The 13,379-nt window shown below is 36.4% G+C and overlaps 1 protein-coding gene across 1 annotated transcript; it reads left to right on the forward strand.

The window, feature by feature from the left end:
• The first annotated feature begins 2,891 nt into the window (after positions 1 to 2,891).
• Positions 2,892 to 10,305, forward strand: LOC103247947 (olfactory receptor OR51C1). The gene is made up of 2 exons (XM_008019933.3): positions 2,892 to 3,458; positions 9,042 to 10,305. The coding sequence occupies exons 1-2, from the start codon at positions 3,450 to 3,452 to the stop codon at positions 9,969 to 9,971; spliced, it is 939 nt and encodes a 312-aa protein (XP_008018124.3). The 5' UTR covers positions 2,892 to 3,449; the 3' UTR covers positions 9,972 to 10,305.
• The last annotated feature ends 3,074 nt before the right edge of the window (positions 10,306 to 13,379 follow it).

Raw genomic sequence — 13,379 nt, forward strand, 5'->3', positions numbered from 1 at the left:
CTTGTAAGTTTATTTCTACAATTTCAATACATTAACCTTGTATTACCTGGTTTGCCTCTGACCTCTTGCTCCTGTATCAAATTCTGTTTCTTTTATATCCTAAACTGTTTGCTCCTTGTACTAGTCTTAGCCCTGAAACTTGTTTTTCTATTTCCTGATCAAGCATGACCATCCACTTGAGCTGCTATATGCACAAATTTTAAAGGTTGCATAACATCCCAGGACTGGGTATAAATGCTTTATATATTCTGTATCACTGAGAATTTTTATCTTTATTTTTACCACTGTAAATAATGGGGCAATAAATTTTCCTGTACATAAAATACGTGCATTTCTGATATCTTCCTTTCAATAAAGTTTTAGAAATGGAATATTATGGACATTTTAGGACAATAAAATATACTGGAAAATCTGCTTCCAGAAAGTTCATGCAAACATTGTAAAACAATGCCTAGTCCACTGTAACACAGCAACACAACACTGTGTATTATGTGTTTTAAAAAACATTTGCTGATTTGATAGGCAAGAATATTTTACTGTTTACTGTAGTAAAATGTTGACAGTCAATAAATGAGACTTATTTCAAGTTCCTAGTGCAGAGTTTTCCTGTCTCCAATTTGGTACTTCCCATTTGGATTACCAAGTTTCAGAAACTTTAGTATGAAGTCAAATGACATCACAGACTATGATATGTTTCCTGGATTCAATGGTGTTAATATTAATGTACCAACAAGGTGTGTTGCTATGTAATTTCATGGAGGAACATTGAACTGGAATTTTCAGAAAGTTTAATTAAATTACCAACTACTGTTCTGCTAGGCTGGCAGGAGAATAGGGCAGTGAGAAGAGCCATATTTTGAAGTATGTGTACCAGTGTGTGTATTGGTGCTTTGACCAGTATGCACACTAGTTTCATTTTCATGTACTAAGCTCTGGCACAAAATTTACATGATACCACTATAGTAACTTTATTTTTCTTACAAGAGTAACATTCTTTCAACCATAAGAATAAAAATATGTGACTATTCCAAAACAGTTTCTGAGACTAATGGGAAAAGAGTCACAGCCCTAGAATTTGCCCAACTTGGTAGGCAAAGTGTTTTCAAAGGTCTCAAGAAATTTACTGTGAGGAAACACAACAGTAAAAAACCTTTATGTGCAAGGTATAAGCATGCACAAGTGACAACCTGTTAACATTCGGTTTGGCGCATCAGCATGCATGAAGGCTTTTGGGTGTAGACGACTCGAATTGAAAGTAGTGGTGGATGGATGGTCATGTGAAGGCTTGAGTTTTGAAAACTGAAAGGGTGTCAGATAGCCCAGGCTTTGAATACTGGTTGTGCCATTTATAACTGAGAAACCTAACTAAGTTACTTAAACTCTAACTTTTGGTTTAAACATAGTTTAAGACATAAATAAAACTAATAATGGATTCTTCTACCGAATTTATTATTGCAGAGTTGTGTAAGTCAAAAGTTGACATGGATCTCACTGAGCTAAAATCAAGGAATCACCAGGCTGCATTTCTTTATAGAGGGGATAGGGAAACATCAATTCTCTTATTTTCTCCTCTGGAGGCTTCCCACATTCCTTGGCTTGTGGCCTCCTTCTGCCATCTTTGAAGCCAGCAACAGTGGATCAAATCCTTCTCATGCTGCCATCTCTTTCATTCTCCACTTTTAAAGACTCATGTGAATATATTGGGTCCACCCAGCTAATCCATCTAATCTCGCCATGTCAAGTTATTTAACTTTAATCACATCTGCAAAGTCCCTTTACAATGTAAGGTGACATATTCACAGATTCCAGGCATTGAGACATAGATATCTTTGGGGGCCATTATCCTGCCTATCGCAAACACTTGGCATAGTATCGTGGATGTAGAATGCATAATAAAATATTACTGTTCTTGTTATTTATTGTTTTTATTACATTATGAAGAAGAAAATCACTCAGGCCATCACATTTTCAGTAGTGAAACAGACTTGATAGTGGGGAGGAGATAATATCGGAAGCAGGGAGAATGGTTAGGAAACTACTGAAATTACTCAAGTGAGAGATAATTGTGACTTAAATAAAGGTGACATTTCTGGAGATGATAAAGAGTGATCAATTTCTGGTTGTATTTTTCAAAGAGATTGACAAAATTTACTGATGGATTAAATGCAGGATGTAAGAGACAGAAACCGAGAATGAACCAAGCCCCACATGCCCAAAGAGTGGTCCAAAATTGGTGGGACTATCTAAGGATTTAAAGAGGCCATTAAGTAGACAAGATGTACAACTTAGAGCAATCTATGTATTCTATTTATTAAAGACTAATGAGAGCAATAGTAACCTGACAGAAGGTGACATCAATCACCCATCTACCCATAATTTTTCTTGATATAATACAATATTTTCAAAATTTGACTACAAGTAGGGAGAACCCCAAATTATTGTGACTGATTCTCTTTAACCTGGTAGGTTGGGACTTCAAAATATAAAACAGGTCAAGATTACAAAAAATAAATGAAACTGTATTTTATGCACAACTAAGTTGTGAACTAAGACTTTTACCTACTGTATTCACCAAACATTTGGTTCATGCCTCTAGGATAACCTTATCATAGGTTAACATGTAATTATTGGTTAACCTATCTTCTACACTAAAATCCTAAACAGTAAGAATTATGGTGTATTCTTAAAAAAAACTCTATCACTGAGCATAATGTTTAGAATATGGGACATTCTTATGAAATATTTACTGGATCTATGTATGGATGACTAAATGAATTATTTTTTATCTATAAGAGAAAGACTGCTGCTGCAAAGAACCACAAGCAGGCTAATGAAACCATGCTGCTGTGAATAACAATAGATACTGAGGAGTTAAGGGCTGGAGTTGGACTCTCACTCATAATAGGAGATGCCATTTAGCAATTTGATACAATATTTTGTCTTTTAAAATCTCCTTCAGAGTGACTGCTAGTGATTATGAGGTTCCTTTTAAGGGTAATGAAAATGTTCTAAAATTGAATTGTGATGATGTTTTTTGCACAGTTCTGTGACTTTACTAAAAACAATTGAATCATACGCTATAAATGGGTGAATTTTATAGTATGTGAATTATATATCAATAAAGCTGTTAAATAAAAAAGCTTTTGAGTAAATGACACATGAACAAAAAGTTACATCAGCCCATAAAGCACATAGCCACCATAAGTAATTGCATAATGAAACGGATATAAAAGGACTATATGAGGCAAAAGAAGTCTTCTGGGAATCTCCACACCCTGAAGACACAGTGAGTTAGTAGCACCACCACCAGGAACTGGCCTCTCAGCTCTGTGCCTGTCTCCAATCAGGCTGGAATAAGTCTCCTCATATTTGAAAGCTTGGCCCTCCCCTGGAATCTAAAGCCTCTCAGCCTTCTGAGTCAGCCTGAAAGGAACAGGCCGGACTGCTGTATGGGCTCTGTAAGTAAAACTGTTTTGTTCAATGAAAATGCTTGACTCTAGATGAATTGGACTTTCTCACCCACAGGGAATAATTTCTTCACAATGTGCAGAATTAGATTAGATGTTGGGATGGTGGGCTGAGGAGGATGGTAGAATTTGCAGAATTATTTATTCTCAGGAAATATGTAGAGAATGGGTATTTTGTTCTGCCTGATACAGATTGGATAACTTGTTTTTCATCAAATGGTTTAATCAGTGTGCTAATATATTTATCACAGTCAGTGAATCTCATTTCTATGCCCAATAACTATTACTAAAAATGAAAAATTACCAATTTCGAGCACATTGCATGCCAGCTACTGGTATTAGACACAGTCCATATCCTGTCTTATAGATGAGGAAACTGGATCACAGAACGTTTGTATTATTTGTAGATTTCTGTAAAACAATTGTTTTTGAGAGCATGAGCTTTGGAATTAAAAACACTTGGGTTAAAAATTCAGCTCTGACTTTCACTAGTTTTGTGTGATTTCAAATATGTTTCAGAACTTCTGATACTCAGTGTCTTTACCAGAAAAATTAATTTAAAGTGAATCTAATAATACTTGTCGCATGATGATATAGTAAGGTTTAAAATAATGCTTATAAAGCACTGAGGACAATAATGTTCACAAAACAAGTGTCCAGTAAATGGTAGCTATTTCTATGAGTAATATTTTTATTAATGGTGTAGATGGTCTCAAAACTAGTTAGTGTTTGAGCAATATTTTTATTAATGGTGTAGATGGTCTCAAAACTAGTTAGTGTTTGAGCTAGAATCTGAACCCAGGTCAGTTACACACGATAGCCATACCATTGCCAATAGCATGGAGAATACTGATGACACTATACGGTCTAGTTCAGCAGATTAAGAGAGCCACAAGCTATAGCTTATAATAGTGCAGTGAAAGAAGAGTATCATCATAATCTGAGTGGGCAGGAAAATTAGTTGAGAGAATACACCTTATTTCGCAAGAGAGAAAATGAAGGTATGTATGAATTGCAGAGGATGGGTTGGAAAGATTTGAGAGTGAAGGCAGCACAAAAGAGAAGCTTGGGGGAAATTTAGTGCCTCCTTCTAAGAATATTCGTTAGTCCCCCTCTAGTCTTGGAGATAAACACTTAAGATTTTTTCAATGTAAGAAAAACACAATGAAATAATAGCTTCAAATACCCACTACTAACAATTGCTTGGCCTTCTTATATAGACCTCCCGAGGTTCTCATTCTTTGCATTTCAGGAGTAGAATCAATTAAAAACTAATCTTTATATGTAAGAGATGAGAGAGAGAAAGACGAGGGTGTGTGTGTGCACACATGTGTGTGTATATGGTGGGTAGTAATTTTAATTCAGTGATTTACTAGAGTTCGATGTCATTTGCTGATAAATGAAGCAGGAGGAAGAGCCAAGTTTGGAAGGGAGGAGAGAATGAGTTCTATTTGTCTCATACAGAGGTTGAAGTAACTGAGTGATGATGGGTGAAGATGTCCCTCAGGGGTTGCCATAGTATTTTATTTACCTTTTATTCACCACGTGAAACATGGAGCTTTGTTCTCCAAAGTGCTATCAATTATGTTTCTAAATTACAGGTTTGATTGCTTCACTGTATTTTCACATTTCATTACTACCTTTACACTTAAAACCAGAAACTTTGCCACAGCATTAAAGATTCCGCTAACTTTTAAAACATAGAACTCTGGAGATGCCATAATTAGATTGCAGATTTATGAGTCTTCTGGATATAAGTGCTATTTAAAGCCATGAGAATAACCAAGATATCTCAAGGAGAGCATATGAAAAGCAAGAAAAGAAGAGATACTTCTTGGGAGAAAAGCAGACTCCTCTAGACTCCCACAATTTATAAGGCAGAGAACAAAATCATTGTTTGACAAACAGAAAAAAAGAAAAAAAACACCTCACAGAATAACCATCATTGAAGCTAATGAAGGAGAAAGTTTCAAGGAGGAGGAGGTAAACATTGCCAAAAGTTGAGATGAGGGAGAGAAAAACAAATCTGAGATTAAACTTTTGGACTTGGCATGTAGAAAATCACGGGTGACATCATTTGGAGGATTTTCAGAGTCATTAGGGAAAGAATTCAGATTGTTACTGAAGGTGCAGGAATAATAAACAAAAGCGGATTGTTCTCCAAAGGAATTTTTATCCTTATAAAAGATACAGCAGGAAATTGAGAAAGAAACAGGGTTTATGTCTTGTATCCCTCACTATCACTATCAAAGCACAAGGCTAATTATGAAAACTATTCAATATATCCTGGTTGAAATGAATGGTTTGGAAATATCTATATAAAACTGTGGGAAGCTTTTATTGTTGAGTTAGAGTAAAACTTGAGTATTGCAGACTGCAAAAAAACAATCAATAGTACTAAACAAGATACTAAAGAGGGAAAGGAATTTTGTTGGCATTAAATGAGAAGAGATGGAAAATGATTTATTTATTAAAAGCAAAGCTCCTTGCTTCCAGTGGTCAATAAAAGGTGAATAAAATGTTTAGAAATGTCTGGCTCTTGATGCTCTGCAAAAATGTAAGTTCATTACACTTTCCACGGAATTCAAGATTTTCATGATTTGACCTCTGGTGCTTTCTCTAGCTTCATTTCCCACAGCACCTAGCCTCACATTTAAGACTTTGATACACCCCTTCTCTTGTAGTTATCCAACAAACTGCCTTGTGTTATTCTTTCATTCATGTCTCTCCTCATGTTATCGATGGCACTGCAAAAGCACACTTCTCCTGTTTTTCATCTTTATAAACTCACATCTACCCATCAAAACTTCACACAGTTATAAGTCGTACAGTCTGTTAAAATTCTTGGAACTGGCTCTTCTTGACACTAACAGACACATTCATGTATGCACACACTCCAAATCTGCCACTCCACACTATTATCTCTTCTGTCTTATCTGTTAGATACAACCTATCCTTATACACTCTACAACTAGTAGCATTTATCTGTTTGTCTGTTTGTCTCTGACACTGCTGATATACACTGTCTGGCATGTAGTGGATTTTTTTATTTTCAGTAAGAGTCCCTAGACTCTTGACACAGCAAACTCGGCTCCCTGTATATGTATACATATAGTTCAGTTCAGTTTGAACTGAACCAAGTGTTCATGGTTGATAGTCAGGAGCTAAAGTGGAGTTATTGGCTATGAAAAAGAATAAGGTACCCTCTTGTCTCTGAGCCCAGAGTGAATGTAGGAAGGGTGCAAGAAGATATGGTTGTAGAGTGATGGAAAGGAGAGAAATCATTTCTTTTTTGCTGGGCCCAATGCAGATCAGGTCAAACTATATACACTATGGTTTTCTTTTGTTTTGTTTATGATCTCTCAGCAAGAAGGAGGAAAAAACTGCCAAGAAGAATGAAAATAGGCAATGAATAAATTGTTTAAATGAAGTAATGGGAACCGTGAAGAAGTTAGGATGAAAGAGAAATTATTCAAATAGCAATTTAATTTTTTAAAGTGGTTACATAAAATTTCCTACAACACAATGACAAAAATTACAACTCAGACATTGCATGGGAATTAAAAATCATGAAAGCCTGAATTAATTGACATAAATGGAGCCCCTCTGTACTTTCATAACCATTTTTATTATTCATCAATGTATATGAGATATTGAAGTTACTGAACAACGGTTCTGCTCTCTCTCTCTCTCACTGGATTATAAACTCTCTAAGAGGGGTTTTATTTGTGTTGTCCTTTAGCTTCTAACATAGCACTATGTAAGATCCAGATACTCAGTTAATGTCCCCTAGAAAGTAAAACAAGATCAAGAGAAGAAGTGTTACAAGTGCATTACTGCTCAACACTTCTACACAGGCCATTCTGAAAGCCTGGGAATTCTTCATCTCAACTTATATAAAACGCAGAAATCTTTCAAGCACTGGCTTTTCTAGAAAGCCTTCTCCAAATTCGACAAACCTACTGAATGCTCTCTTTCTGTTAATTCCGTTTTAGTGTGTTTTGGTTTTTAAAAATTATTTTATCATATTTCTAGTTGACAAATAATATGGTATATATTTGTGGGGTAAAATGTGATGTTGTAATACACGTATGCATTGAGGAATGATCAAATCAGGCTAATTATCATATCCATCACCTCAAATATTTATCATTTCTTTGTGGTGAGAACATTTAAAATTCTCTCTTTTTGTTTTCTTGGAAATATACTATACATTAACTATAATTCTTATTTCTCTAAGAGGTTTGATCATACATTTTAGATACTTTCATCACTCTCCTGAGGACATGTTATTCCAGAATCTAAAGCTATAGTTTCATTATTTGGCCAAATCATGTAACCTAAAATTTCTTATTGTTCCTCTAGTTTTCTGTTAATTTTAGTTAAATCCCTACCCTTTTTTTCACTAAGACTTCTTTCGGTGATCCTTGAGGTGGCACTTCATCAGGGTGAATGTGTGAGTCTGGATACGTTGAGGTTCCTCTCCATCCTCTCTTTTATCAACACTTACTGTCAGCCACCCAGCACCCTTTCTTTTCCCCTGAAGAATAGTTACCCTGCAACTAGCTATCTCTCATTGATTGAGCCCTCTGCAGCCAAAGCCCTAATCTCTGATTTTCCCTTGACCCCCATCTTCAACTCACCCATACCCATCTACCTTTCTGCAATTCCGTACTCAATGAAAAAAGAAATGTGATGTTTGCAATAAAGTTATACTTTTCCCTCCTGAAACAAAACAGTAACATTCCATTAGTTATCTCCTAAGAAGTATATCTTAACAAAATAGAGAGATTCTGTTCTGGAGAACTAGTCTTCAAGTGGACTGAAGAGAGAACTGTGTTGGAAGGTGGCAGCACACTCTATCAGGTGGGGGCCGCCTCCTGTCTTCCTAAGCCTGGTGGGAGGTCTGTATTCTAATTCACCATCTCTTCCAAATGTGACACCAGGTATCACATTGTAAGGGTTTAGTTAATAGTTAGATGCTGAAGCCATTTATCTGTCACTTCCTATGTGTGACTTTGTATTATAATGATCTCTTTCTTCATATTTTCTGGCTTCCCAAATTGTCTGTAAGCTTCTCTGCTTTCCACACTTACGACCAATGTAATATTGCTGTTCCACAGCCCCAGTGAATTTTTCTCTGGTGACAACCATAGAGGAAAAATAACGCACTACTTCTTTAGCACAATTTCAACATGCCAGAAAGAATGAAATATGATTGGCAAATTTGGGGTAAAGTGTTTATTATTAGTTCGGTTATCTATGGCTAGAATGATCAGAGGACTGGTCACATGATATAAACACAGCTGCCAGCAAAGTGCTCTAGAGAAGAAAGATTGTACACTGAGGCAAATTCAAAGACAAAGCAAAGTATCCACTACAGCAGTTGAAATCTGACATTTTTTAATCAATTTAAATGAGTCATTCATAGTTTCATATTATATAAATACTCATGTCAGTTTTCTGTACAATAAAAGTATTTTAATTCGATCAATACACAAACGAACGTAGCTTTTTTTTGTTTTAAGCTCTCACCTTGTTCTGTACTTTTAATTCAGCATGTCAGCTTTGCAGACTATCACCTCCACTTCCATCATTTTCCTGCTCACTGGTGTTCCTGGGCTGGAAGCCTTCCACACCTGGATCTCCATTCCCTTCTGCTTCCTCTATGTAACTGCTCTTTTGGGAAACAGCCTGATCCTCTTCGCTATCATCACTCAGCCCAACCTCCATGAACCCATGTACTATTTCCTCTCCATGCTGTCTACTACTGGCCTTGGCCTATCCATATCCACTCTGGTCAGCATGCTGGGTATATTCTGGTTCGATGTGAGGGAAATCAGCTTTAATGCCTGCCTGTCCCAGATGTTCTTTATTAAATTCTTCACTGTCATGGAATCCTCGGTGCTGTTGTACATGGCTTTTGATAGTTTTATGGCCATCTCTAATCCCCTTAGGGATGCCATAATTTTAACTGACTCCAGAATAGCTCAAATTGGAGTGGCAAGTGTCATCAGGGGGATCCTAATGCTGACACCAATGGTAGCACTTCTTATAGGACTTTCCTACTGCTACAGCCACGTACTCCACCACTCCTACTGCTACCACCCTGACGTGATGAAGCTCTCATGCACAGACACCAGAATCAACAGTGCAGTTGGGTTGACTGCCATGTTCTCTACTGTTGGTGTAGACTCAGTTCTCCTCCTCCTTTCTTATGTTTTGATCATTAGGACTGTCCTTAGCATTGCTTCCCCAGAAGAGAAGAAGAAAATCTTCAGCACATGTGTCTCCCACATTGTGGCTGTTGCTATAGATTACATTCCATTGATCAGCCTGTCCTTTGTTCACAGATTTGGGAAACAAGCCCCAGCCTATGTACATACTATGATTGCTAACACCTACCTGCTGATTCCCCCTGTAACGAACCCCATCATCTACAGTGTGAAAACCAAACAGATATGTAGAGCTGTTACAAAAATTCTCCATTCCAAAGAAACATAAAATTGTAGAATTCCAGCACTAGATGGACCCCTCAAGATGGTATACTTCAGGTCATGTTACCAATTAAAAACAAAAACAACCAAAGAACTGGTTCCCATTGAAGCTAAGCATATAATCATTTAAAGTTAAAGCTGGAATGCATCTAGAACATCAGCTAGTTTGACTACTTTGTTTCCCAGATGAGGAGGTGAAGACATGGAGTGGAAGAGATGAACAGCCTAAAATTAGCCTTACATCTAAAAATTCTCCTTCTCACACCACCGTTGGGTCCAAACTGCTGTTGCCTTCTGTCCCTGCCGACAGCCTTTCTATTATTATCTCATCTACTTCATAGCAGTTAGAATGACACATTATAGAAAAGTCACTCCTGTGTGAGAAATAGGTAGTATTTTCCAACTGTTCTAGTAATTTCGATTGCCATTTATTATTTGCTCTGACAAGTCATGGTTCTAAGTGTTTTTTATGTGTATTTTATATCTAAAACAATGTTATAAGATAATTGCTTTTATTATCAATAAGAAAATTGAGGCATGAAATGTTAAGTAGCTTGGTTAAACAGCTAGTAACTGGTGTTGCTGATGGCAGAGCACATCCATGCAGAATGACTCCAGAGCCCCCCACACTCTTAACTTTAATGCTATATTGCTACCTATAATATAATATATAGGTATATAATTTATATTTCTAAAAATTATATGAATATATATAAACTTATATTTATAAATTATATGCTTATATATAAATTATATATATTTATAAATCTAAATATAGAGAGAAGTTCAGGTAATTTTTACTAGGAAACATAAAGAAGTAAAACAATTAATTTTTAAAAACCATCACTCTAACCTCTAGAAATTTTCAGTCAAATTAGGGAGAAAAAGCCCAAATCAAATCTTCAAACCTTACAAATACATTTCTACTTGATGATCTTTCCTGACTCAAGCATATTTCAGTATTTCTCTCAGCCCTCCATCAACAATCTGCCCCGACAGAAATGGAAAGTGACTACAAATGAATTATGGTCATTTACTTATGCATTTTTAAATTTGTGTCATAATAGTCATGTAATGGCTTAATCCAGAAAGAGAATTAGTTCCACCCTGGGTATGTCCATTAATTCTCAAAATTTTTAAAGCATGTATTTCAATAACACACTAATATCACTAATTTAAGATGGGCTTTATAGATCCAGAAATGAAGTAGAAGTAATCATTCATATCTACAGGCTTCCCCCCTCACTTTATGCAGATCTCTGCCAACTGCACCTTATTACAGGGCCTTTGATGTTATAATAATAATAATAGTAATACCTTTCCCTCAATTTCTTCCTATATTCACTCTCATCCTTACCTGCCTTATTTTTAATTTTTAGCATTTTTATTCCCCAACGTATTACATATAGGCTGTTTCTTTTCTGGTTTCCTCATCATTCCCTATAGGGAATTTATTAAATGACTATAGTACTTATAGTACTGTAAGAATTATGTCAAATCCTCAGCCTGTTTGATAACAACATTTCAGTTTCAATTATTGTTAGTCTTCATCTTTATATGTTGGCATGTCCTGAGACTTTGTTCTCAGACCTTTATGCTTTGTCATAATCCCTTCCTTGGTCATCCCATCCAGTATTATGTCTTTAAGTACCATCTCTATGCTGACAAAATCCAAATTAATATTTGTAGTTCAGACTCATCCCACTGCCTATGTATCACTATCATTACTTGAATGTCTCATAATCATCTTAGAATCAACATCTAATATACACTAATATTCCCATCAAGGAAAAAGCATGCTCACCCACAGTCTTCCCTAACTCAGTAACTCTACCTTCCAGTTCGTTGAGACAAAGCACTTGTAGTTATCCCTGATGCCTTTCTATCACTCTTATGCTACATCTGCATGTTCTGGAGACCCTTTCTTCTAGATATCTTAGATATTGATGTCTAAAATCAAGTCACTTTATACCATTTCTACTGCTACCACTGTGATGCAAGCCATCATCTTGGACCTGAATTATTATAACAGCCTTCTGGTGGGTCTTCCTTCATCCACATTTGCTTTACAGTCTATTTTCTCCCATAGTGAAGTTAGACTGATTAAACTAATCAGTTTAATACACAAGGTAGATCAAGTTCAATATACCCCAATGGCATCCTGTCTTACCCAGGAAAAATTCACAGTCACTGTAAAAGCATATAAAGATCTATATGATCTATATTCCCTCCATCAGCCAAATATTATCTTCTACTGCTCTGCCAGTGATTCACTCTATGTCACCCACACTAGCTTCCAAATGTTTTCTTAAACTCATCAAGCATGCTTCAACATCAGTTTACACATGCTATTCTCACTACCTGGAACGTTCGTCCTCCAGAGACCCACATGACTTACACTTCACTTTATATAGATCTCTGCTCAAGTGCACCCTATTACAGGGCCCTTGATGTTATAATAACAACAACAACACCTCTCCCTCAATTCCTGCCTGTATTCACTCTCATCTTTATCTGCCTTACTTTTCATTTTTAGCATTTTTATACCCCAGTATATTACATAAATGTTATTTATTTTCTGGTTTCATTACCACAACATAATGTTTTTGAGAATAAAGAATTGGTCCATTTATGCTATCTCCCAGCCCTAAAATAGGGCCTGCCACATAGTAAAAATAGTAGAATGTCTTAATGATCTGGCTCTGTTTACCTCTTAAGCTTCATTGCTTCCCCTCTGTACAATGCCCCAGAGACAACAAACAACCTGCATGTCCTAAGTCCCAGTAAAGAATGTCCTGTCCCTTTTAAGCCTACCTCCACCTAGAGCATTCTCACTCTGTTCCTTCTCCTGACTTAGAATAGAAGGGGCTCTCCTTCAGGGACTTTTCCTGACCTCTCTGGTCTGTCTGGTGCCCCTTCCAGGTGCTCCTGCAGCACCTTGTTCTTCTCTCTCAAGACAACTCCTTCCAAACTCTCTTGTCACCATTCTCCCCACAACAAACTCTGAGCTCACTTCTTGGGGTCAGGGACTGGGTCTATTCACTGTTGTTTCCACATTTCTATCTATAGTGTCTGCTCCATTGTAACTTTTACTCTTCATTGAATTAATGAATTAATAGTGTCTTTGATGTGTAAGGATTTTGATGGCATACAAGAAGATAACAAAGTTCTCCTATACCAGAAAGTTCTTCGTATCTACAAATATATTTTCGTGAAATTTCACATTTTAGAGAATACTGTGCCAAGTACTGCTATTTGGTATAAAAAGTTCGCTCTTTTTCATATGATCTAGTATACCCTGATCCTAATCTTGTGAAGCCTTATTCCCACTTTCCAACATAAAACTTGCTTTGTCTAGTGAATGAATGTAGGTAATAGTAAAACTTAGAAGGCCACTTTAAAGAGGTGACTTATA

This window comes from Chlorocebus sabaeus, chromosome 1 (assembly GCF_047675955.1).
Source record: "Chlorocebus sabaeus isolate Y175 chromosome 1, mChlSab1.0.hap1, whole genome shotgun sequence".
Lineage (NCBI taxonomy): Eukaryota > Metazoa > Chordata > Mammalia > Primates > Cercopithecidae > Chlorocebus > Chlorocebus sabaeus.